General features: G+C 36.9%; 1 protein-coding gene across 1 annotated transcript in view; it reads left to right on the top strand.

Annotated features, from left to right (window-relative positions):
• PBK (PDZ binding kinase) overlaps window positions 1-26,579 on the top strand; it is a 28,193-nt gene extending 1,614 nt beyond the window's left edge. Inside the window, exons 2-8 of the mRNA XM_058433566.1 lie at window positions 3,000-3,077; window positions 7,987-8,080; window positions 12,974-13,116; window positions 13,681-13,850; window positions 15,763-15,892; window positions 25,042-25,251; window positions 25,705-26,579. Of these exons, the coding sequence (XP_058289549.1) occupies window positions 3,020-3,077; window positions 7,987-8,080; window positions 12,974-13,116; window positions 13,681-13,850; window positions 15,763-15,892; window positions 25,042-25,251; window positions 25,705-25,901 (1,002 nt within the window). The 5' untranslated portion in view covers window positions 3,000-3,019 and the 3' untranslated portion in view covers window positions 25,902-26,579. The remainder of the gene's footprint in view (window positions 1-2,999; window positions 3,078-7,986; window positions 8,081-12,973; window positions 13,117-13,680; window positions 13,851-15,762; window positions 15,893-25,041; window positions 25,252-25,704) is intronic.
• Window positions 26,580-26,819: the final 240 nt, after the last annotated feature.

Raw genomic sequence — 26,819 nt, 5'->3', positions numbered from 1 at the left:
TGCTTGGGCCTGCTCCCTCACTTCCTTCAAATGAGTTTCTCAAGGAGACCTTTCTTGACCACTTTAAACTCAAATATTAAGCCCCTTCCCAAGGCCTTCTGCTCCCTTCACTGATATATATTTCCCCTGAAATAGTATATGTTTATCTTCATACTTGTTTAGGTCTTGTTTGCTGCTCTATTTCCAGAGTGTAGAACGGTGCACTGTTAGAGCACATGGTATGTGCTCAGTGTGTGCATACTGATTGAGTGAATGAAGAGTAGCTTCACACAGGTAGATAGAAATCTTAGAAGAAGCTGGGTGTGGTGGCTCACGCCTGTAATCCCAGCACTTTGGGAGGCCAAGGCGGGTGGATCACCTAAGGTCAGGCGTTTGAGACCAGCCTGACCAATATGGTGAAACCCCATCTCTACTAAATACAAAAAATTAGCCGGGCATGGTGGCACATGCCTGTAATCCCAGCTACTTGGGAGGCCGAGGCAGGAGAATTGCTTGAACCTGGGAGGCGGAGGTTGCAGTGAACCGAGATTGCACCATTGCACCCCAGCCTGGGCAACAAGAGCGAAACTCTGTCTCAAAAAAAAAAAAAAAAAAAAAATCTTAGAAGATCTCTGAGGTGCTGCATCACAGCGTCCCATGGGGAAAGATAACACAGATGGAAGAAGGGGAGTCAGAATGACATGGGGAAATTATTTCCAAAGTAGAAATACCTCCTGCAACCTACTCTGCTAAACAGTATATCCTTCCCCAAAGTTCTGAAACTGGTTTCAGAAATTCTGCTGTTCCTACTTTCAAGTTAAATGGGTCACTTCATAAAATTATTATACTCTTGACAAATACATGTGAAGGGGCTCTTCAGTGTTCTCAGGACAGGTGAATCTGAAGACAATAGTGATTGTAGCTACATTTTAAACAAGATGAACAAACTTGTCATTAATAGACAGTTAAAGCTGGGCCTTTGAGATGATTTTCTTCCCCTTAGTACACAGTTTTTAAAGATGCTATTATTAAGGGCTCTATAAAAAATTTAAGCAAATCTCTCTGCCTCCCAACTTTTTATAGACAAATGAGCTTATAGACATGTAGGAACAGTTTTGCTTTATAATAAATAAATCTAATAGGAAACCTAATTTTTTAAAAAGAAATATAATTTTTAAAATAAAAAAATTCTTAAGTATGTTACAAAGAAGTAAACACATTGAGTTGCTTTGTTTATATATGTGGTATGTACATTTTCTTTTCTTCCGTTCTTTTTTTTTTTTGAGATGGAATCTTGCTCTTTTGCCCAGGCTAGAGTGCAGTGGCACGATCTCTGCTCACTGCAACCTCCGCCTCCTAGGTTCAAGCGATTCTTCTGCCTCAGCCTCCTGAGTAGCTGGGATGACAGGTACACGCCACCACGCCTGGCTAATTTTTTTGTATTTTTAGTAGAGATGAGGTTTCGCAATGTTGGCCAGGCTGGTCTTGAACTCCTGACCTCAACTGATCCGCCTGCCTTGGCCTCCCAAAGTGCTGAGATTACAGGTGTGAGCCACCCATACCCCGCCTAATTTTATTTTCATAGACAATTTTTATAACTATTTATTGAGATAATTAATGTATCATAAAAATCCACCTTTTGAAAGTGTAAAATTCAGTAGTTTCTAATATACTCAGAGATGAATATATTAGACCATTATCTGGTTTTAGAACCTTTTCATCACCCCAGAAAGAAATCCCATACCCACTGGCAGTCATTCCACATTCTTTGTCTCCCAGTCCCTAGCAACTATTCAGCTATTTTTTGTCTCCTATGATTTGCCTGTTCTGGACATTTCCTAAAAATGGGATCATTGGACGGGCACAGTGGCTTATGCCTGTAATCCCAGCACTTTGGGAGGCCCAGGCGGGCGGATCACAAGGTCAGGAGTTCAAGACCAGCCTGGCCAATATGGTGAAACCCCGTCTCTACCAAAAATATAAAAATTAGCCAGGCGTGGTGGTGGGCACTGGTAGTCCCAGCTACTCAGGAGGCTGAGGCAGGAGAATCGCTTGAACCCGGGAGGCAGAGGTTGCAGTGAGCCGAGATCATGCCACTGCACTCCAGCCTGGGTGACAGAGTGAGACTCCCTCTAAAAAAAAAAGAATCATCATATATGTAGCCTTTATGTGTCTGGCTTCTTTCATTTAGTATAATGTTTTCAAGGTTCATTCTTGTATATATCAGCACTTTATTCCTTTTTATGACTGAATAATATTCCATTGTATAGCTATGCCATATTTTGTTTATCCATTCATCATCTGATGGAGAGTTCTGTTGTTTCTGCCTTTTGGCTGTTATGAATAATGCTGCTTGAACAGTTTCCTTAAAGGATATAAGAGACCTGTTAACAACTGCTCCTGGGAACTGTAAGAGGGAGATATACTGTTTACCTTTTTGTACTAGGTGAATTTTTTTTAGCTAAGTGCATATATTACTTTATAATTAAAACAAAAATACCCGATCACTAATATTATGATGGAGGTAATTGTACTTTTTGGTTTTAGTTTCCTCATTTTAAGTAAAATTGGGCTAAATGTTTGTTGAGGTCCTTTTTAGTTCTTAAATTTTGTTTGTGATAACATGAACGATAATGTTATAGGCTTTTTTTTTTTTTTTTTTGAGACAGAGTTTTGCTCTTGTTGCCCAGGCTGGAGTGCAATGGCACGATCTCGGCTCACTGCAACCTCTGCCTCCCGGGTTCAAGTGATTCTTCTGCCTCAGCCTCCCGAGCAGCTGGGATTACAGGCATGCGCCACCACGCCTGGCTGATTTTGTATTTTTAGTAGAGACGGGGTTTCTCCATATTGGTCGGGCTGGTCTCGAACTCCCGACCTCACGTGATCCACCCACCTCAGCCTCCCAAAGTGCTGGGATTACAGGCATAATCCACTGTGCCTGGGTATAGGCATTTTTCTTCATGAATGAGAGTTGTATTCCTTATATCTGCTGTGTAACTTGCAATTTGTTTTCATCGTAGGACTGAGAGTGACTTTCACAATGGAAGCGATCAGTAATTTCAAGACACCAAGCAAATTATCAGAAAAAAAGAAATCTGGTAAGATAGCAGATGTAAGATTTTTTTTTACTATTACTATTGTTTCTCTTAGAAATGTCCTAGTATTATTTAGTTTGATCCTTTATTATGGGTCACTTAGAAACTTTAACTCCCCTTTATGATGTTAATCTTAACAAATAAGACTTATTTTATAGGCCACGGTTTGATCATCTCTGGACTAATTTTATTGACAATCTAACAGGTTTGGAGGCTCTCCCTGCTCAAGAATCAACTTAGCTTGACCCATTAAGGAACTGCTTTACCTTTCTCCCTCTCATCCATACATTGCTCTTGTGAGGGAAAGATATTTTCCAAGGCAACTCAATGGACAAAGGAAAATCTTTTCAACAAACACCTGGATATCCACGTGCAAAAAATAAGCCTTGACCCTTAACTCCCATTATATTAAAAAATAGCTAAAATTAAATTTCTAGAAAATAACATGAGAAAATATTGTTGTCCATTTCTAGTGACAGATTTTTCATATTGACCTTGTATCCTGCAACCATCCTAAACTCACTTATTCTATTAGCTTTTTAATAGATTGCTTAGGATATTGTGTATGGTTGGTCATTTGTGGATGAAGAAAGACAATTTTACTTTGTTCCCCAGTCTGTATGGCTTTGTTTCTTTTACTTTTTTTAATTGCACTGGCTCCAGTATGTTTAGTGGATATACTTGCCTTGTTCCCAATGTATTAATGTTAGATGTAGGTTTTTCACAAATGCCCTTTATTAGTTTGAGGAATTTTTCTTCTATTTCTAGTTATTATCGTGAGTGGGTATTGAACTTTGTAGAGCGCTTTTTCTGAATCTATTAAATTTTCTTTTAAACTCTCTTAATGTGGTAAATTACATTAATTTTCAAGTATTAAACTGAACTTCCTTGTGTAAAGCCAGTTTGGTCATGATATATTTTATATATTGCTTGATTTGCTGATATTGTCTATATTCATAAGGGATATTGGACTGCAGTTGTCTTTTTGGGATATCTGTCTAGTTTTAGTATTAGGTTATTCTTTATTCATAAAGTAAGCTGAGAAATGTTTCTCTTTTTTTAATAGAAATATATATTTTTTTAACTTTATGTAGAATTGGTATTATTCCTCCTTAAATTGGTGGAATTCACTAGTAAAGCTATCTGGGCCTGGAGTTTTCTTAGTAGGAAGAGTTTAACTGTGATTTCACAGTTAATAGATATAGGGCTATTCAAGTGATCTCTTATTTTCTTTGTGAATTTTGTTAGTGTTTTTCAAGGAATTTGTCCGTCACTTCTAAATTTTCAAATGTACTGGTGTAAAGTTATTCTTGATACACTCTTATTAACCTTCTAGTGTCCTTTTTCATATCTGGTACTAGTATTTTATATTTTCTTAATTTTTTTCCTGAATCAGTCTGACTTGAGGTTTATGTATGTTGGTGAATGTTGCATGCACTTGAAAAGGGCATTTTTTTCTACTCTTGTTGGGTACGGTGTTCTACAAATGTCAATAGGTCAAGTTGATTGACCTGTTTGTGTTATTTTCTTCAGGTCTTCTATATCCCTACTGATATTCTGTGTACTTTTTATATTAATTATGAAAGAAGAGAGTTGCAGTTTCCAACTACAATGTGGATTTGTCTGCTTCTCCCCACCCCCAATTTCTATCAGTTGTTGCTTCATGTATTTTGAAGCTTTGTTATTAGGTATATACACATTTAGGATGGTTATTTCTTTTCTTTTTCCTGTTTTTTTGAGTTTCCTGTTGTCACCCATAATGGAGTACAACAGTGTGATCTCGGCTCACTGCAACCTCTACCTCCTGGGCTCAAGTGATTCTGGTGCCTTGGCCTCTGGAGTAGCTGGGATTACAGGCGTGCACCACCATGGCCAGCTAATTTTTGTATTTTCAGTAGAGACAGGTTTTCGCCATGTTGGGCAGGCTGGTCTCAAACTCCTGGCCTCAAGTGATCCACCCGCCTTGGCCTCCCTTTCAAGTGCATGCAACATTCACCAAGATACATAAACCACAAGTCAGATCCCAAAGTGTTGGGATTCCCATGCCTGGCCTAGGATGGTTATTTCTTTTGATGAATTTATACCTTAACTGTTATGAAATACCCTTCTTAATCCTCAGTGGTACTCTTTGTTCTGAAGTCCACTTCATGTGATAGTAATGGAGCCACTCCAGATTTATTTTGATTTGTGTTTTAATGATGTTTTTCAACCCTTTACTCTTGCCCTATTTGCATCTTTATATTTAAATTGAGTTTATTATAAATGGCACGTCTTGTCTTGTTTTTATCCATTCTGACAACTGTAATTTCCTTTAATTGGACTGTTTTGCCATTAGCTACATGTGGCTATTTAAATTTGGTTATTTAAATTTGGATTATTAAATGTGGTTATTTAAATTTGGATACAAATTAATTAGAATTAAATAAAATTACAAATTGAGTTCCTCAGTTGTATTAGTCACATTTTAAGTGCTCAGTGCTCAGACAGCACAGATATAGACATTTCCACATGGCAGCATGATGTATTGGACAGCTCTGTTTAGACCATTTATACTCAATGTAATTGTCTATTGTTGGATGTAAATCTGCTGTTTTGCTATTGTCCCACAGCTCACTGATGATTTTTTTCTAATCTTTTTCTCTCTTTGCCTCATTTTTGATAGGTTTTGTTGCTCTGTCTCAAGATTTAGTTATCCTTCTTCTCTAAGATGATGTTATTCTTATCCATTGTATTTTTCATTCCTAAGGTTCTATTTTGTCTTTTTTTTTCCTTGTTATACTCAGATTTTCCTTTATATCATTGAGCACATTTTTAAGATTTGTCTTAAGGTTCTTATCTGCTAATTTTGCCATCCCTGTCATTTTTTTTTTCCTTGAGACAGAATCTTGCTCTGTCAGCCAGGCTGGAGTGCAATGGTGCGATCTCAGCTCACTGCAACCTCCACCTCCTGGGTTCAAGCAATTCTGCTGCCTCAGCCTCCCGAGTAGCCGGGATTACAGGCACATGCTACCACGCCCAGCTAATTTTTGTATTTTTAGTAGAGACAGGGTTTCGCCATGTTGGCCAGGCTGGTCTTGAACTCCTGGCCTCGAACTCCTGGCCTCAAGCGATCCGCCTGCCTCGGCCTCCCAAAGTGCTGGGATTACAGGCATGAACCACCATGCTTGGCCTCCTGTCATCTTATGGTATGTTTCTATTTATTTATTTATTTATTTATTTTTTGAGAGGGAGTCTTGCCCTGTCACCCAGGCTGGAGTGCAATGGCGCTATCTCAGCTCACTGTAACCTCCGCCTCCCGGGTTCACACCATTCTCCTGCCTCAGCCTCCCAAGTAGCTGGGATTACAGGCATGTGCCACCACGCCCGGCTAATTTTTTGCCTCTTTAGTAGAGACAGGGTTTCACCATGTTGGCCAGGCTGGTCTCGAACTCCTGACCTAGTGATCTGCCTGCCTCGGCCTCCCAAAGTGCTGGGATTACAGGCATGAGCCACCGCGCCGGGCCTCTATTGATTTATTTTTCTCCTATATTGTTCATATTTTCTTACTGCTTTCATGCCTGGTACTTTTTGATTGGGCGGTAGATATTTTGCATTGTCTAGTACTGGATTTTGTTATTCCTTTAAAGAGTGTTTGATTTAGTTACGGTCTGAGGTTAAGTTACCTGCACATTAGCCTGTTCCTTTTGAGATTGGCTTTTAAGCTTTGTTATGAATGTTTATCTGGGGCTAAACTTTAGCCATACTATCTAGTTGTGACCCTTTAGAGGACTTTACTATGTGTTACAGGCTTACCATCCTCTAGCTCATGGTGACATGAAGTGTTCCTAGACTTCTATGATCTCTGGTAATTGTTGAGCCAATTGCTTTCCTCTGGTGCTTTCCCAGCTTTGGGGCATCTACACATTGTTATGTGCAGATCAGTACTTGGCCAAACACTCAAAGAGAGACTGTTCAGATCTTTGGAGTGCTCTCTTTGGAGCTCTCTTTAGTTCTCTGCTCCACAAATTCTAGCCGCCTAGTCCTTCTTGACCTCTGATCTCTGTCTCCTCAATGTGACAGGGCTTCTGGATTATGTGACCTCTGTCCTGCAGTCTGGAAACTGCCTTCAAGCAGAAAGTTAGGGCAGTGATAGGGCCCGACTCATTTGTTTCTCTTCTCTCAGGCATCACAACACTGCTCTGCCTGTTGTCGTGTCTGAAAACAATTATGTTTTGTCTAGTTTTCTAGTTCATGGCGAGATGGTAACTCTAGGAGTAGTTAGTTGTCCAGGAGTAGTTAATTATTTTTCATGAGCAGAAGCAGAACTCCATCTTTTCATCTTTTTTTTTTTTTTTTTTGAGACTGTGTCTTGCTCTGTCACCCAGGCTGGAATACAGTGGCATGAACACAGCTCACTGCACCTGCACCCTTAACCTCCTGGGCTCAAGTGTTTCTCCCAAGTAGCTGAGACCACAGGTGTGTGCCATCATTCCTGGCTAATTAAAAAAATTTTTTTTGGTGTATAGAGATGGAGTCTCTTTATGTTGCCCAAGCTGGTCTCAAACTACTGGGCTCAAGTGACCCTCCTGCCCCGGATTCCAAAAGCATCGAGATTATAGGCATGAGCCACCACATCCAACCGCTTTATCTTTTAACAATGTTTTAAAAATGTGCAAACAGTTCTTAGCTTGTAGGCCATACAAAAACAGGCCATTTCCCAATCTCTGCTTCAGAGTTACTGTAGGATAAAACTCCAAAAGTAGGCTTGGTCAAAAGGTACTCATTTAAAATTAGGATATATGTTGTCAAATTGCTCTCCAAAAAGACCGTGCCAATTAATACTCTTGGCAGTAGTATATTGAGAATGTTAAGATGCTTTTGTTTTTTATTTTTATTTTTTATTAATTTTATTTTTTATTTCTCTGACATTTAGTATTATGTTCAACTCCAACTATAAATATCCCGGCCTCTCCGTTTATGCAGAAGCTTGGCTTTGGTACTGGGGTAAATGTTTACCTAATGAAAAGGTAAGTATAAGATTTCAGATTAACCTTTTTTCATGCAACTATAATTCTACTGTACTTGGAGACAAAGAAGTAGTATGAAAATTCCAGTATTTAGATTCGGTTGTCTGCTCCTGATCCTGGCTGACGGCTGTATTCCAGTCCCTAGACCCTTTTGTAACTTTGCCGGTAGCTCTGCCTCTGCTTTTCTCCTAGCTTCCTCCTGATGGGTTATTAAAGGGGGAAGTCATTTACTTTTTAATTTTTCCTTGGCTTCCATAAGAAGGGGAAGTGGCAGGGGAAAGGGTTCCTTTGTGGTAATTAAACCAGATTCTTCATGAGAAAACCTCAAAGAGGAAGCCAGTATTGGGTGATGTCAGTGACTGCTGTCTCTTCTGCAGTGTTGCCCTCCTAAGATATGCTCTTCTAAAAGAAGTAAAAGATTTTCATTTCTTATATGGCTTTTTTTTTTTTTTTTTTTGAGACGGAGTCTTGCTGTGTCACCCAGGCTGGAGTGCAGTGGCACAATCTCGGCTCACTGCAAGCTCCACCTCCCAGGTTCATGCCATTCTCCTGCCTCAGCCTCCCGAGTAGCTGGGACTACAGGCGCCTGCCACCACGCCTGGCTAATTTTTTGTATTTTTAGTAGAGATGGGGTTTCACTGTGTTAGCTAGGATGGTCTCAATCTCCTGACCTCATGATCCGCCTGCCTCGGCCTCCCAAAGTGCTAGGATTACAGGCGTGAGCCACCGCGCCCAGCCTGGTATTGTTATTAAGAAGGGTAAATACATGATTTTAAAGTAGGAATATTGTGTTAAGAAAAATGAAATAAGTATGGTGCCAATATAGCTGTCAACAAAGTGTTTTTTTAAATTACTTTTTTATTATTCATATATTTTTTTGAAACAGAGTCTCACTCTGTTGCCCAGGCTGGAGTGCAGTGGCAATGACCTCCCAGGTTCAAGCGATTCTCCTGCCTCAGCCTCCCAACTAGCTGGGATTACAGGCGTGCACCATCACACCCAGCTAATTTTTGTATTTTTAGTAGAGACGGGGTTTTGCCATGTTGGCCAGCTGGTCTCGAACTCCTGGCCTCAAGCGATCTGCCCGCCTTCGCCTCCCAAAATGCTGGGATTACAGGCATAAGCCACCATGCCTAGCCCAAAATTACTTCTTTTAATCATTACTCTGTACCTAGTTTCATGTTTGTTAAGTGGCAAACAACTACGTCAATATATATTCCTTAATGCATTCTTGGAATCAGTCTGACTAGTCCAACCCTCCGTATCTTAGCTTCATCTAGGTTTACATTGTTTCCAGATAGAAATGCTTTCTTTCCTAAGAGGCTAATTAAGAATAATTTAGTAATTACATACAATGGGTATTCCTGAAGCATTTTTGCAGTTTAAACACTTTTTTTGTATGTTTGTATGGTATTAATTTGTTTTCTAATTTGTTTTTTAGTGTTAACTCCTATTTTGAAAGAAAAAAAATTCTCACAGGTTTATGCCTAGTTTCATTTTTTCCCTTTTAAAAAAAGTTTTTAAATGTAAAGTGATTTTAACAAAGTTACACTGTATGTGGTTTAGTCAAAAAGCTTCAAATAGCTGATCTTGAAGAACAGCAGTGCCTGCCTGACCCTACCACTCCTCATGATTCAGCCCTGTCAACCTGGGATTTCTTTTATCCATAACCTGCAAATTTCCTGTGCTTCTCTGCTGAATTAGATCCTGTGTTTTTATGTATCTTGAGTATTATTATTTCTTGATTTACATCTCGTTTTCATTTAGGACATCTGATAGCTCCCCCATGAATCGGTGCACAGAAGATATTTTTTTTTGAGAATTTGCATTTCCAAAAATGTTTTCATTTTACTCATACTTGAATGGCCCTTTTTGGTTTTCTGGGTTACAATTCTCATTTGGAAACAATTTCCCTGTAGAATTTTGAGAATATCAGTCACTGACATTGTTTTTTTTCTAGCTTACACTGTTGCTGTTGAGAATTATGAAGCCTTTTTGACTGCTAATTCTTCATATGTAATCCATTTTATGTTACCTGTCCCTCCCACTGTCTTGGATCCTGGTATGATCTTCTGTATGTCGGTAGCATTCTGAAATTTCAATGACATGAGTGGATGTGGGGCTCTTGGAATCTGAATAGTTCCTGTTCTTAAATTTTTGAGACATTATTTTAAAAATTACTTTGCTGATGATTTTCACCCGTTTTTCTCGTTCTTCATCTGGAATCCAATTATTTGAATGTTGAACTTACTGATTTCTCATCTACCTCTTCTTTGCTTATTTGCTATCTTCTCTTTTTTCTGAGATTTCCCCAGCATTATCTTTCAACACTTCTATTGAGTTTCTATCTTGTTTTTAATTAATTATCCTTTTTAAAAATAGCATCTTTAGTCTTTTGGAGTGCTAGAAATGTTCGGTATCTAGGTGTTGATAACACAGGTATATGCACATGTAAAAACTCATTGAGCATTTAGTATGCATATGGTGATTAATTATTAACCTGCTTCTGTATTACAGGTTCTCAACTGACAGTAAACCTCAGGCTAAAGACTTGTTTTATACCTTCCAAAGCTAGTCTACTATCTTTAGAAGCTGGGGGTGGGGGATGGGCAGCTGCCAGTTGGTACAGAATTAAGGAGGGTGTCTAGGAGTCCACCTGTTTTTTACCATTATTATTTAGAGACAGGGTCTCATTTTGTTGCCCAGGCTGGAGTGCAATGGTGCCATCATAGCTCACTGCAGCCTTAAACTCCTTGGTTTGAGCAATCCTCCTTGCCTCAGCCTCCCAAGTAGCTGGGACTACAGGCGTGGGCCACCACATGTGGCTTTTAAAAGTTTTTTGTAGAGAAGGGGTCTCACTGTATTGCCCAGGCTGGTCTCAAACTCCTGGTCTCAAGTCATCCTCCTGACTTGGCCTCCCAAAGTGTTGTGATTACAGTTATGTGCTACCCCTTCCAGGCCTACCTGCTTTTTAAATAACTTGCAAGCAGTTCATTGGGGCTAAGTCAGTTACTTTCTTCTGCGTTCCAGCTTCTGAAATTTTGTTGCTGTTGTCTCCTCTGCTGTTATTTCCATTCTTGCTGGCTGGTATGTCTTAAAATATCCATTTGCTATTATGTTAGTGGGCTTGGAAAGGACAGAAACAATGTGTATGTTTACGCTACAATTTTAACCCAGAAGTCTATATTTTTTTGTTAAATCAAGTTTGCATTCCTTGGTTAAATCCAACATAGTTTTGATGTAGTATTTTTAAATAAACAGATGGATTCAGTTTGCTAATATTAAAGTTTATTTCAATTTTTGTATCTAAGTGAAGTTGACTTATGGTTTTCTTTTCTACTGTCCCTTTTGATTTTTTAAAATTAAAGTTATATGAGACTCATAGTCCCTTTTGTGTTCCCTGGGGAAACTGTATAAGATTGAGTGGTGAATTCTTTGAAAGCGTAGTAAACTCATCTGTAAAATCATCTACACTTTGTATTTCTAGTAGGAACATTTTAAACTGGTGATTAAATTTCTTCATCAGTTTTCTTAGATTTTTCTAAGTCTTTGTCCATTTTGTCTTAAATGATTGCATAAAGATTTTATTATTTACTTACATATTTTTTCTCTTGTATCTGTAGTTTTGTTTCCATTTCTATTTGTGATATTGTCTTTATTTTTTCTTGTGTAATCTCATCAGAAATTTGCCTTTTTTCTATTAGTCTTTTTAATGAACCAGCTTTTTGCATGGTTGAGTATTCAGATTTCATAAATCTATTCTTATTCTATAGATTAGAATATGTTATGGAAAAGGTGAAGATTGACTTGTTTACTAAATTCTAAACTTTCAAGAGCTAAACTTTCAACCCTTGAAACTTGAAGAATATATTTTTCATAATAAAATGATATGCAGATGCTCATCATTATCCTCAAATGCTGCTGTTATCTAAAACTGGAGGTTTAAGAAGTTTAGATCAACTTACAGATGATAGATATACATAAATTAAGAAATCTTGTGATCCTTTTAGTATAGGCTTTTTGATTAAACAAAAAAGGTTCTGCAGTCATAGAGCTATGCCTGTGCGGGAGTCCAAAGCTAAACAGATCTTTGGTTCAATCTCTTGTTTTGTGTTCTTACCATTAAACTTTCTGTCTTAAACTTCTGAGGCTCTTTCACTAGGTTTTGTGCTGTTACGCTGCATATACTTAAGTATTTTGTGATTTGCTCTACTCATAAATATCTACCACCTCAGGTAAACCTTTCCCTGACTTTATTTTACCTATTTAGGCCTGAAAACATTTATACCTTAAATATTTTTAAAATGGCTTAATCTTCCTAGATTATAGAAAGTTTAAAATTTTCTCATTTGTATGTTCATCATTATCTCCTTAAGCACGTATCTTTGAGCATGTGGTAAAAGGTATAAGGTGAATTGGTCAGTGTAGGGGAGCAATAAGAACAGCAAGCTGTTCTTTGGATGATGATATATGGGCAAAATGTTCTTGATTATCTCTTCTTTAAATTTCCTAATGTTTTTTTCTTCAGGATCCTATAACTCATCTCTGATACATATAATTAAATATTTAATAAGTTGTAGTCTGACATGCTCAAATGGAAAAATAGGAAAGTAACAATTTTCAGGTTTAAACTTTGTAACATTCCATCTTTACCCTTCGAATTCTTTTTATCCTCTCCCTTCCACTGTATAGATAGTAAGACTTGTTTCAGTATATTAGATCTTATCACCCAATTGAAATGGAAATGTAGCAGAGGTGTTCATAGTCCAAACTATTTTAAATAGTTTTTAAAAGCAAATTTCTTTCAAGCTTTTTCCCAAAAATTTGGAAGTCATTTTAAAAAGTATTGTGGTTTTATTGTTTTCTATCCTTTTTAAATAAATTTTTTCTTAGATCTCCAAGAGGTTTGTCTCATTCTCCTTGGGCTGTAAAAAAGATTAATCCTATATGTAATGATCATTATCGAAGTGTGTATCAAAAGAGACTAATGGATGAAGCTAAGATTTTGAAAAGCCTCCATCATCCAAACATTGTTGGTAAGTTTAAATTTGGTAGCAGTATCTGGTATATTATTTTGTTTATTCAGAAACAGCTTATATGCTCTCTTAACTGGTTTCACTAATAGAAATGAAGAGGATGGGGCTGGATATTTAACGGGTATCAAATTAATGTGATTGGTCTAAAATAAAGATTTGCATATAGTATTTTTTGATGCCTAAGTATACAAACTTCATGGGAATAGATATAATAATTATGTTGCTAGTTCTATGAAGATTTTAGGAATATAAAATGATCTTCATTTAGATAATTTAAATCCATTTAGGTAATTTCCTGGATTTCATTTTTCATTTTTAATACAAGTAGGGCTGGCGAAACCATTATATTTAGGGAAGCAAAGGAAAGTATTTTAATTTGTGGTACTACTGGCAAACACCGAAGGCATTTTAAATGAGATCTACTGAATTAGTCTTGTAAATAGTAGCTGTTTAATTGTATATTTGTGTTAGTCCAGATCCATGTTTTCAATCACATTACTATAAAGGACTTAAATATTATCGTTCTACTGTATATTAGTGAAGAAATGTCATGTTTTCTTTAAGGTTATCGTGCTTTTACTGAAGCCAGTGATGGCAGTCTGTGTCTTGCTATGGAATATGGAGGTGAAAAGTCTCTAAATGACTTAATAGAAGAACGATATAAAGCCAGCCGAGATCCTTTTCCAGCAGCCATAATTTTAAAAGTTGCTTTGAATATGTCAAGAGGGTTAAAGGTAACTATGCCATTATATTTTAAATGACTTCTCTTTTTGTTCATATTTTAAATGAACAAATAATCACTTTGCAGGACATCTTTGAATGTGGATAGATATTGTTACTTGTCAGTTCCAAAAGGAGGTTAGTGGAAAACAAAATAGAGGCTTACATTTCTGCTTCCAAATTACGTTCATGTGTAGCTTAATGTTCTGAGAAATGTGTCATTTGGCAGTTTCATCACTGTGCGTGCAGACATCATAGAGTGTACTTACACACCTAGATGGTAGAGCCAACTACACATCTGGGCTATGTGGTATACATAGCCCAGTTCTCCTAGGCCGCAAACCTGTATAGAATGTTACTGTACTGAATACTATAGGCAATTGTAACACAGTGGTAAGTACTGTGTGACTAAACATATCAAAACATAGAAAAGCTAAAATCAAAATATGATATTTTGACAACCACCGTTGTCTATGTTGTTGTCCATCATTGACCAAAACATCCTTATACGTACATGGGGCCCTAGTCATTCATTGTCCCACATGGTCTCAACAATTTATGTATGCTTCACTGAAGATTCCAAAATTATTTCTAAAAATTACTAGACTAGCCTCAAAATTGTGGTATCTTTTGAAATCTGCAGTTGTATCTTCTGATATAAAGTATGTAGGATTAGTTAACTTACCAAGTTAACTAATTTATAAGTATACTTAACTTATAAGCTATAAGTATATATATATATACTTATATATAAAAATAGTTGGCCGGGCGCGGTGGCTCACGCTTGTAATCCCAGCACTTTGGGAGGCCGAGGCGGGCGGATCACGAGGTCAGGAGATCGAGACCACGGTGAAACCCCGTCTCTACTAAAAATACAAAAAATTAGCCGGGCGTGGTGGCGGGCGCCTGTAGTCCCAGCTACTCGGAGAGGCTGAGGCAGGAGAATGGCGTGAACCCGGGAGGCGGAGCTTGCAGTGAGCCGAGATTGTGCCACTGCACTCCAGCCTGGGCGACAGAGCGAGACCTCGTCTAAAAAAAAAAAAAAAAAAAAAAAAAAAAAAAAAGTTAACTTGGCTGGGCGTGGTGGCTCATGCCTGTAATCCCAGCACTTTGGGAGGCCAAGGCGGGCAGATCACGAGGGCAGGAATTTGAGACCAGCCTGGCCAACATAGTGAAACCCCATCTCTACTAAAAATACAAAAATGAGCCGGGTATGGTGGTGGGCGCCTGTAATCCCAGCTACTCGGGAGGCTGAGGCAGGAGAATCGCTTGAATTTGGGAGGCAGATGTTGCAGTGAGCCGAGATTGCACCACTGCACTCCAGCCTGGGCAACAAGAGCAAGAATCCGTCTTAGAAAAAAATAGTTAACTTATTTATAAGTATAAAAGGTTAGCAGAAGTATCTATTTCTAAAGAAACTTTTAGACTTCTGGTCAGTATGGCAGACTGAGATAACATGGGATGTTCCCTTCTCTTGTTTCAAATACTTTGAAATGCTGGGCACAGTGGCTCAGACTTGTAATCCCAGCACTTTGGGAGACTGAGGCAGGCAGATCACTTGAAGCCAGGAGTTCGAGACAGACCAGCCTGGTCAACGTGGTGAAACCTCGTCTTTACTAAAAATACAAAAATTAGCTGGGTGTGGTGGCAACTGCCTGTAGTCCCAGCTACTTGGGAGGCTGAGGCAGGAAAATCACTTGAACCCAGGAGGCGGAGGTTGCAGTGAGCTGAGATCATGCCACTGCACTCCAGCCTGGGCAACAGAGTGAGACTCCGTCTCAAAAAAAAAAAAAAAATTGAAACGCTGGACAAATGTAAACCTAGAGTTTAGGAAGGGAGTTCAAGTTGTTATATTTGGAGGTTATCACTTTTTTTTTTATTAGTTTGTGTTTCTGCACATATGTGTTAAATTTTTTACTATTTTAGTATCTGCACCAAGAAAAGAAACTGCTTCATGGAGACATAAAGTCTTCAAATGTTGTAATTAAAGGCGATTTTGAAACAATTAAAATCTGTGATGTAGGAGTCTCTCTACCATTGGATGAAAATATGACTGGTAAGTTGTACTCTTAAGTTTTAAAATTTTGTTTTTAATACAGTGTTTACATTTTTAAATATGTAAGTCCACATGGATCAAAAAACAAAAACTATTTTTAAAAAGTATATGGTAAAAAGTCCCTTTTTTTCTCTCCCAGCCTACAGTCTTCTCCCTTGCCACATGTACAGTATAAATTACTGTATTATTATTAGTAGTAGTATTAGCATATATTTTAACTGGAGTTATCTTTGGGAAAGATTTCTAACTGGATTGGGATCTTTAAGCAGTAAAGCATCTGGGAATAGAAAGTAAAATTTAGAAAGGTTGTGTAAAGCGGTTTATTTAGCATCAGTGAAGTGACAAGATTTAGGAAACTGGTAGAAGAAACTGGAATGAAGCAGAAAAGAGGGGTGCTAATGAAGGCTGGTCTTTGGCTCTTTGCCCTTTCTTCTCTATTGTATATACTGATCATTGGCTTCTCAGGGAATTTAAGATATGTTCTTGGTGAGAAACAAGAGCCAGCCTCAAGAGAAAGCCTTTGCTTGCAACATATTATTTAGTAAATAATACTTAAATTTGTCTCTTTATATGAACAGAAGTTAAACAAATGGTTAATAAATGCTGTTTAGAACATATAAATGCCTGAATTTCTCGTCGAAGTAAAAGTTTACGAGTTGAAGGCAAGAGGCAGAATGAATGGACAGACTTTATAAATAAATGATGTCTGTAATCATTAATAAAAATAGAACTGTTGTGAAACCTTATGCTAAATAACTGACAAAGTGGGAACTTTAGAAAGTAAAAGGATAAATTGTCAAACATAATAAAAATGAGGGTTTTTAAAGTAGTTTTCTCAATGCTTAATAGATCAAACAGACAAATGTAAGGATGTTAAAGATCTGAGTAAATAGTAAGGCAAGTCTCTCTGCACCATAATATTTATTAAAATTGACCATATTCTTAGGTCACACAAAAAAACTTCAAATTATAAAAAGCATGAATAGTCTAATAGGTGATATCCTTAACATCGATGCTGTAAATCTAGAAATTTGTAATAAAATAGGAAACAAAAACTCCAAACTTTTTAGGAATTTAAAACACTTCTGAATAATTTTTGGCTAAAAAGAGAAATCAAATTCCATTTATAAAATACTTAGAAAATAATGAGAACAAGTCAAACCCTATTTGATATGGTCAAAACTACTCAAAGGAAACATTTTCATTATTTAACTTTTATGAAGTTGAATATTCAACTGAAATTGAAAAAAATGACGCCCTAAGAAGAACAGAAAGCAGAAATGAATGAATTTAAAGGCCTATAAATTCTGCATAATCTTAATGTGATCTATTTTAGCACATGTCAGAATTAATCTGAAGTTCCTCCTTGAGGATACATGTTCAAACATGGCTGGGAAAACTCAAGGAAAGGAGGAGGAATCTTCCTGAGCAGATAAGAAGTTTTATAAAGCTACAGTAATTAAAGCGATGATACTCATGCCAAAATAGGCAGAAAAATAGAACGTGAGAGTCAGGAAATAGTTCCCAAATAGAGGAATTTGTTGTGTGATAAAGGTGACATTTTTGTATTAGTGAGAAAAGAGGTAGTTTAGTCAGTAAATGATGTTATCTGGACATTTTAGAAAAAATCACAGCTGTTTTCTATCCTTACACTTGAATCCCCATATATTGAAGATTGGGGGAAAAAGTAACAGTAGAAAAAATTGTAGATAAATATTTCTTCAATGTTGGCTGTGGAGAGGACTTTAAAGAGGACACTAAAGCTAGAAACCATCATTAAAAAGCCATGAGTATCTCCATTAAAAAAAAAAAGAATTCTATATCACCGTGGGTTGGAGAGGGGCAGGGAGCTTAAGACTTTACAAACTGAGATAAACGTATAAGATAAAGGTTTAATATTTTCTAATGCATTAAGAGTTATTAGTAATCAATGAGAAAAAGATAAAAGCTCTATTATGAAGACTTGAAAAATGAAAAAAATGGCAATTAGGAAAATATATACGTAATGTTCTTAGTAATGTTTTAAAAGCTAAATAACAATGAGATAATCTGCTATCAACACTTATCACACTTTGTTTAAATTATCTGTTAAACGTTTCTCCATTCCTCCATTAGGCTTGTAAGCTCTAAGAAGGGAACCTTGTATATCTTGTCCACTGAAATATCCTCAACTCGTAGAATAGTGCCTGACTTGTAAATATATTATTGAAGGAGTAACAAGATTGCTAGTAAATAAAAAGATTGCTAGTATGAGCAACAATGTAGGTTAACATGTCATCTCATACACTAAGCAGAACTTGTAACTGCTGTTTTACTGAGGTTAGAATAGGTTTTGCTGTGGTAACATAGACCTCAAAAACTTCAGTGACTGACAACAACCAAGGCTTATTACTCAAGCTGCATGGCCATTAGTACTGTGTTCTGTGTCATTCTCCCTTTAGGACCTATACTGATGGAACAGCCACTATATGGAACATGGCCACCATTATGGGGAGGGTGAAAAAGCGTTAGAGTGGCACTGTCCAGTACAGTAGTTATGAGCTGCATGTGGCTATTTACATTAATATTTAAAACATTGAAATTATTTTCTCAGCCACCCTAGCCACAATTCAAGTGCTCAGAAGCTACATGTGGTTAATGGTTACCACATTGGGCAATGCAGATTTAGGAGATTAAATCATCATAGAAAGTTTCATTGAACAATACTGCTCTAGAAAGTCTTGCAGAGATAGTTAAATGCTCAAGCTCAGAAATGACACAAGTCATTTCTTGTGGTAGAACCTTTCAGATGACAGTTTGGAAATCTGTATTTAAAATAAGAAAAACCTTTAAAAATGTTTATGCCCTTGGACCCAATAGTTTCATTCTTAAGAACACAATCCAAAGAAGTAATTGAGTAATTGGGCAGTACAGGCATTTTTTTAATAATAACCTGATATATTATTTCCTGCAAAACTTCATTGCGCAAAAGTTAAGACATAACTAGGTTTATAGAAAAAAAAACAGGGTTAAAACCTATGCAACTTTGAAAACTAAAGCAATAAAAACAGTTAATAATCCTAATGAAAGATACTAACACATTAAATCTGCAAGGGCATAAACATTTTTAAAGGTTTTTCTTATTTTAAATGCAGATTTCCAAACTGTCGTCTGAAAGGTTCTACCAGAAGAAATGACTTGTGTCATTTCTGAGCTGGAGCAAGACTTTCTAGAGCAGTGCTGTTCAGTGAAACTTTCTATGATGATAAAATGTTCCTCTGTAGCCATAAACCCTGGGTTTGTGCTGAAGGTTACATATGAGAGTATTTTCAATAGATACTTTTCATCAAGATGAAAAATTTGATCTGGCTTTCTCACTAAAAAAATGTATTTTTAAGCATGTGGGAAATGTGTTGGCAGCTCCTTTACCTAGACTCACTCGCAGCTTTTGTAGTTAGCATAGCAATTCTTAAAGCTACTACACCAGGCATATGCTCAGGGAAGGCATTTCTGTAGGCAAAGGCTTTCTATTTGTGAGGAGATTTGCTTCTGATCACTTCAAAAATAACATTTATGTACTGGGAAAAATATCAATCTTTTTACTGTTTCAAAAATACACATTGTAGCAGAACAGACTATGCAACAATGTGTGAGAATGTCCACCAATAAGAGATAGTTTAATTTATACTACCACACAATAGAATACCATATATCCATAAATTATACAGGTTTATATTTATAGGCATAAATATATCCAGTGAGATAAACAGAGTATAAAATAGCACTTATATGTATTTACATATATGAAGAAAAGTTTGAAAAAAAAAATACCCAAATCGTAAAATGTTTTTTTAAACAGGTAATATATTAACATTTCACAACTAAAATATAGTATTCTGGCCGGGTGTGGTGGCTCATGCCTGTAATCCCAGCACTTTGGGAGGCTGAGGCGGGCGAATCACGAGGTCAGGAGATTGAGACCAACCTGGCTAACACAGTGAAACCCCATCTCTACTAAAAATACAAAAAATTAGCCAGGCATGGTGGCGGGCACCTGTAGTCTCAGCTACTCAGGAGGCTGAGGCAGGGGAATGGTGTGAACCCAGGAGGCGGAGCTTGCAGTGAGCTGAGATCAAGCCACTGTACTCCAGCCTGGGCGACAGAGAGACTCCGTCTCAAAAAATAATTTTTATATATATATAGTATTTGATGAAAAGCCAAAATCTTAAGTGTTTATCTCAAGATAAATTTACAAATATTAATACTATGTACATGTCAGGCACCATGAATATAGAGTACATGAGATAGACAGTCCTTACCCTGTTGCAGCTCCTAATCTAGGATGGAAAGCAGCTCTTGAATAATAATGAGGCAAGATGACAGTTATGAAACAAGGAATTATAAACACAGCAGTGGCCCTTAACCTAGTCTAGATGTTGAGAAAGGCCTTGCTAAATGATGTTTAATAAGCTGAGAATTGAAGGATAAGTAGGAGCTCCAGTTTCATCATTTTTCAGTTTGGGATAGTAACTAAAGCATGTCTGCTTAAACTCTTTGAATGTAGTAAAGGGAAATAAAGTATAAACTGTTTCTGTATCAACCAAAAGGAATGACTGAACCATTAGTTTATGATCTCATCAAACTTTTGTTGTCAGAACAATCCATCTTCACAGGGAGCAAACCCAATCAGTAACATGGCGGCGGGGGGCGCCCAATCCATTATGTTTAAATACTATGTTAAATTCACTATGTCACATGCTATTATGTTTACAGACTTGGAGAAATGTAAACATACATACAGGAAATGCACTTGTGGTTCGAGTCTCAAATTGGAGCCGTTATTTTAGACCCAGTGTTCTAGAAAACTACTTTTTAGCCTGATGGATCCTTGTAGGAATCTGACCTACTTAGAATGTATGTGTACACAAACATATAAGTGTATATACTGAATGGTGTAAGTATCCTTCCTTATTGCCACAGCGTCACTGCCCATGTGGGCCATGTCTATAGGCTTTTCTCTTGTCATGAATTCCATGAAGTGCCTCTAAGATATAAGGTACGGTATAGGGGAAAACCTTTAAGGAGCTTATAATGTCCATGGCTACCTTCTAAACTGTAATGCCCAAAGCAGAACTAAGTACAAAGGCTACCATAGAGACACCACTCATCTTTCCTTCTTGCCTGCTGGTACTGGGTACCCTCCTAGTCTGGTATTTTTGTTCTCACTTATCAGAGTCTGCTCATTTATCAGGCATACCTCCCAAAATGTTAACGGAATAAATGAGTGCTTGTTAATTGGAATCTTCAATTTCCTGGCTTATGGATTCTCACTTTTCCTTCTTTTAGCCCTGTTAGTTTCCTCCTCTTTTCCTTGTAAATTTCTTGAGACTCTCAAGGCAGAACTTTCCTTCAGTTCTGGAGAAATTTCTTTCAGTAAACAGCCCCACTGTGTCTTCTATTGTTTCAAAATTAATTATATTGTTTTCACTCTAACCTTATTTGTGAGGAAATGCAGATTATAGTAATCAAATACTGAAAATTTTCATTTTTTAGTATAATACACTCTAACACTGCCTAGTGAATATTCTGTAAGAGTTTGAGTTTATCCTAGTTATAGCAGAAGTAAAGGTTTGTATAACACTATGGGAGGAATCACAGAGTATATTTGTTGGCAACAATGGAATTAAGTTAGAAATCACTAACAATATATCTAAGGAAACCCCAAGTATTTGGAAATTCAGTAACACAAATTTAAATAACCTATGGGTCAAAGAAAATGACAAGGGAAATTAGAAAATGTTTTGAATAATTAAGGAAAATACAGCATATCAAAATGTGCAAGCAATAGTTAAAGCAGGGCTCAGAGGGAAATCTATAGTTGTAAATTATATTGGAAAAAAGGAAAGTTCTAAATCAGTGACCTATGTTCCTTGATTTAATCTAGAAAAAGAAAAGCAGAGCAAATCCAAAGGAAGGAAATAAAGCTATGAGCAGAAATCAATGAAATAAAAAACAAATACTATAAAATATTAACAAAGCCAAAAGCTGGTTATTTGAAAAGATAATGAAATATATAAAGCTTTATCTAGACTGATCAAGAAAAAAGAGAACACAAGTCACCAATAACAGGAATGAGAAAAGGGTTACTGTAAATTCTACACACATTTCAAGAATAATTAGGCTATTACAAACGGCTTTATGGCAGCGAATTTGACAACTTAGATGAAAAGGACAATTTCTTTGCAAAATACAATTTACCAAAATCAATATAGGAAGAAATAGGAAATCCACAGCCCTACGTCTACTAAGAAACATTCCCACAAAGAAAACTCAAGACTCAGATGTTTTACTGTTGATTTCTATCAAATATCCAAGGAAGAAATGATACGGATTTTACACGAACTTTTTCAGAAAATAGAGGAATAGGGACCTCTGCCCAGTCTGTTTTTGAGGTCAGCATAACTCTAATATCAAAACCGGACACACTGTAGGACATCCCATCAGTCCTGATGTGATTATTATGCACTGCATGCCTGCATCAAAATATCACATTAACACAAACATGTACACCTGCTGTGTACCCAGAAAAATAAACTGATATTAAGAAAAAAAAAATCATAGACCAATATCCTTCACAAACACAGATATCAAAATCCTTAACAAAAATTAGCCAATTCAGTCTAATACTACATGAGAACACTACATCTTGACCAACTAGGACTTATTCCGGGAAGGAAAAGTTGTAACATTCAAGAATCAATGTCCTCACTATGCTGTACGTTAGGTCACCAGAACTTACTCATCCTGCATAATGGAAGCTTCCTGCCCTTTGTTAACAATACTGTACACTTGAGATTTGCTGAGAGTAGATCTTGAGTATTCTCACACAAAAAAATGGTAACTATATGAGGTGATAGATATGTTAATTAGCTTGATTGTGGCAATGAGATCAGTGTTTACGTATATCAAACATCAAGTTGTATACCTTAAACATATATAATTTTTGTTAATTATACCTCAAAGCTGGGGGGAGGAGTCAATAAAATTCACCATATTAACAAAATTTTTTAAGTTCTAGGGTACATGTGCACAATGTGCAGGTTTGTTACATAGGTATACATGTGCCATGTTGGTTTGCTGTACCCATTAACTAGTCATTTACGTTAGGTATTTCTCCTAATGCTATCCCTCCCCCCCACCCCACAACAGGCCCCAGGGTGTGATGTTCCCCACGGTGTGTCCAAGTGTTCTCACTGTTCAGTTCCCACCTATGAGTGGGGACATGTGGTGTTTGGTTTTCTGTCCTTGTGATAGTTTGCTGAGAATGATGGTTTCCAGCTGCATCCATGTCCCTGCAAAGGATATGAACTCATCCTTTTTTATGGCTGCATAGTATTCCGTGGTGGGTCAAATGGTATTTCTAGTTATAGATCCTTGAGAGATCGCCACACTGTCTTCCACAATGGTTGAATTAGTTTACAGTCCCACCAACAGTGTAAAAGCATTCCTATTTCTCCACATCCTCTCCAGCATCTGTTGTTTCCTGACTTTTTAATGATGGCCATTCTAACTGGCATGAGATGGTATCTCATTGTGGTTTTGATTTGCATTTCTCTGAAGACCAGTGATGAGCATTTTTTCATGTGTCTGTTGGCTGCATAAATGTCTTCTTTTGAGAAGTGTCTGTTCATATCCTTTGCCTGCTTTTTGATGGGTTTTTTTTTCTTGTAAATTTGTTTGAGTTCTTTGTAGATTCTGGATATTAGCCCTTTGTCAGATAGGCAGATTGCAAAAATGTTCTCCCATTCTGTAGATTGCCTGTTCACTTTGATGGTAGTTTCTTTTGCTGTGCAGAAGCTCTTTAATTAGATCCCATTTGTCTGTTTTGGCTTTTGCTGCCATTGCTTTTGGTGTTTTAATCATGAAGTCCTTGCCCATGCCTATGTCCTGAATGGTATTGCCTAGGTTTTCTAGGGTTTTTATGGTTTTAGGTCCAACATTTAAGTCTTTAATCAAATTTGAAAACTACATATCATCTCAATAGATGCAGAAAAAGTGTTTGACAAAATCCAGCATCCATTTTTGATTTAAAAAAAGATTAACCTCTCAGCTAACTAGAAATAGAAGGGATCTTAGCTTGAGAAAGGCCATCTACAAGAAAAACCTGCAGGTATCATACTAAAGTAGGGAACAAGGCCAGGATGCCTGCTCTTGCCAGTTTTATTTAGCAGTCCTATAGCCCTAGCCACTAAAATAAGTCAAGAAAATGGAGAAGGCAAAATTGGAAAGGAGACAAAACTGTCCCTGTTTGCAGTTGATATGTTGTTTAGGTAGAAAATCCCAAGGAATCTATAAAACAGCTATAGTGAAGTTAGTGATTACATTTCTGTGTATTAGCAGTACATAATTGAAAATGGAATTGTTTAAAATCTATTTACAAGTACCAAAACCCAAAATATTTCAGAATAAATCTAACCAAAAAAGTCTAAATCCTCTGTAATGAATACTATAAAGCATCACTGAGAAAATTCAGTAAGATATAACTAAGTGGAGAAATACATGACTGTGGTTTGGAAGACTCAATACTATTAAGATGTTACTGTTTACCAAATTGATCCAGAGATTTAGTCCAATTCTAATGAGAATTTTAGCTGGCTTTTTCATTGAAATTGACAAGTTGACTCAAGTTTAAATGGAAATGTGAGTGGACCTATTTCTTTCTTGGGCTTTAAAAAAAGAGCCTATGTGTGATTGGTCCCTTTCCCTTTTCTTTGACATAGCAAATCATGGAAGCATAGAAATGGTACTTCTCTCAGCCTAATATTGTTCACAAAATGAAGAAATTCAGGTCTAGAAGTGATCTGCTCAAGGTCACGCAGCTTGCACATGTCTTTGAACCAACCCAAGCGAGGCAGTCTGGCTCCAGAGTCTGTAATCTCAACATCCACATTCTATATTCCTACTAATTTGTAAGAGAATTGCTGTTTCTCTACATACCTGCCAACTGACCAGCTTCTTGAATATTTACCAACCTGAAAGGTAGAAAGTAATCCTTATTGAGGTTAAGTGTATTTTTACATTTTCTGGCTACACTGATTAACCTGTGAACTACTTGTTCAAATCATTTTGCCCGTTTCCCTTTGGGTTGCTTGCCTTTTCGTGATTTGTAGCTCCTGCCTTCATAACCATCTTGCTTGTTTCAGTGACTGACCCTGAGGCTTGTTACATTGGCACAGAGCCATGGAAACCCAAAGAAGCTGTGGAGGAGAACGGTGTTATTACTGACAAGGCAGACATATTTGCCTTTGGCCTTACTTTGTGGGAAATGATGACTTTATCGATTCCACACATTAATCTTTCAAATGATGATGATGATGAAGGTATGAATACAATTTCTAACATAAATCCCATTCTCATTTCACACTAAAGATTAGTTTATATAATTTTATCTTTCTAAGATATGTATTAGTACTGATGACTGATTTGGTACCACCAAAGTTTAATCTCACACAAATGAGACATAGATTGAGAATAGGGAGAAAAATTGAGGCTATCCAGAGAAGCAAAAAATTATCTTAAAAACTCCCTTTCCTGAGAAAATGATTGGAAAACTATCATAGAAAGAGTAAGAGTAGGGGTCGATAACCTATAAATCCAAGACTAAAGCAAATCTACTTGATGGCAGGACAACTGAAGACATTTCCATTCTGTCTGTGGCAGAATGGAAAGCATACTGGACCATAAATTCTTGTTTCAGGAGAAGGGTGAGCTATTAAACTTTTCCATGACATAAAGTGATTTTGTTTATTGTTTCAATCTCTAACTCCTTCAAGATAAAACTTTTGATGAAAGTGATTTTGATGATGAAGCATACTATGCAGCCTTGGGAACTAGGCCACCTATTAATATGGAAGAACTGGATGAATCATACCAGAAAGTAATTGAACTCTTCTCTGTATGCACTAATGAAGACCCTAAAGATCGTCCTTCTGCTGCACACATTGTTGAAGCTCTGGAAACAGATGTCTAGTGATCACCTCAGCTGAAGTGTGGCTTACGTAAATAACTATTCCAAAACATTTATATAGTTACTATCAGTAGTTATTAGACTCTCTAAAATTGGCATATTTGAGGACCATAGTTTCTTGTTAACATACGGATAACGTTTCTAATATGAAATATGCTTATATTGGCTTATAAGCACTTGGAATTGTACTGGGTTTTCTGTAAAGTTTTAGAAACTAGCTACATAAGTACTTTGATACTGCTCATGCTGACTTAAAACACTAGCAGTAAAACGCTGTAAACTGTGTAACATTAAATTGAATGACCATTACTTTTATTAGTGATCTTTCTTAAATATTCTCTATTTTAATGGATCTACTGAAATTAGCACTTTGTACAGTACAAAATAAAGTCTACATTTGTTTAAACACTGAACCTTTTGCTGATGTGTTTGTCAAATGATAACTGGAAGCTGAGGAGAATATGCCTCAAAAAGAGTAGCTTCTTGGATACTTCAGACTCTGGTTACAGCTTGTCTTGATCTCTTGGATCTCCTCATCTTTGGTTTTTGCTTTAATTTATTAAATGTATTTTCCATACTGAGTTTAAAATTTATTAATTTGTACCTTAAGCATTTCCCAGCTGTGTAAAAACAATAAAACTCAAATAGGATAAAGAATAAAGGACACTTTGGGTGCCAGAAGGTGTCTCAGCATTATTTTATACTTCACTGATTTGAATGTTGTCACTAAACTTGTTGAGTAAATGTGAGGTTTCTTTCCCTCTCTTGGCCTTATTTTGCTAATCTGTAAAGTGTTTTGGATCAGTAGTTTCTGTTAGCCACAGTCCCCTGGGAATTTTCCAAATTACTGAATTGCCAATGTAGGTGGTATACCTAGATTTGGGTTGTAGACAGAATTTTAAAAATTACTGACACAGGGCG

Source organism: Hylobates moloch, unplaced genomic scaffold (assembly GCF_009828535.3).
Source record: "Hylobates moloch isolate HMO894 unplaced genomic scaffold, HMol_V3 SCAFFOLD_22, whole genome shotgun sequence".
In the NCBI taxonomy this organism is placed as follows: domain Eukaryota; kingdom Metazoa; phylum Chordata; class Mammalia; order Primates; family Hylobatidae; genus Hylobates; species Hylobates moloch.
The sequence above is the reverse complement of the archived record's forward strand: the minus strand, read 5'-3'. Positions and strand labels throughout refer to the sequence as shown.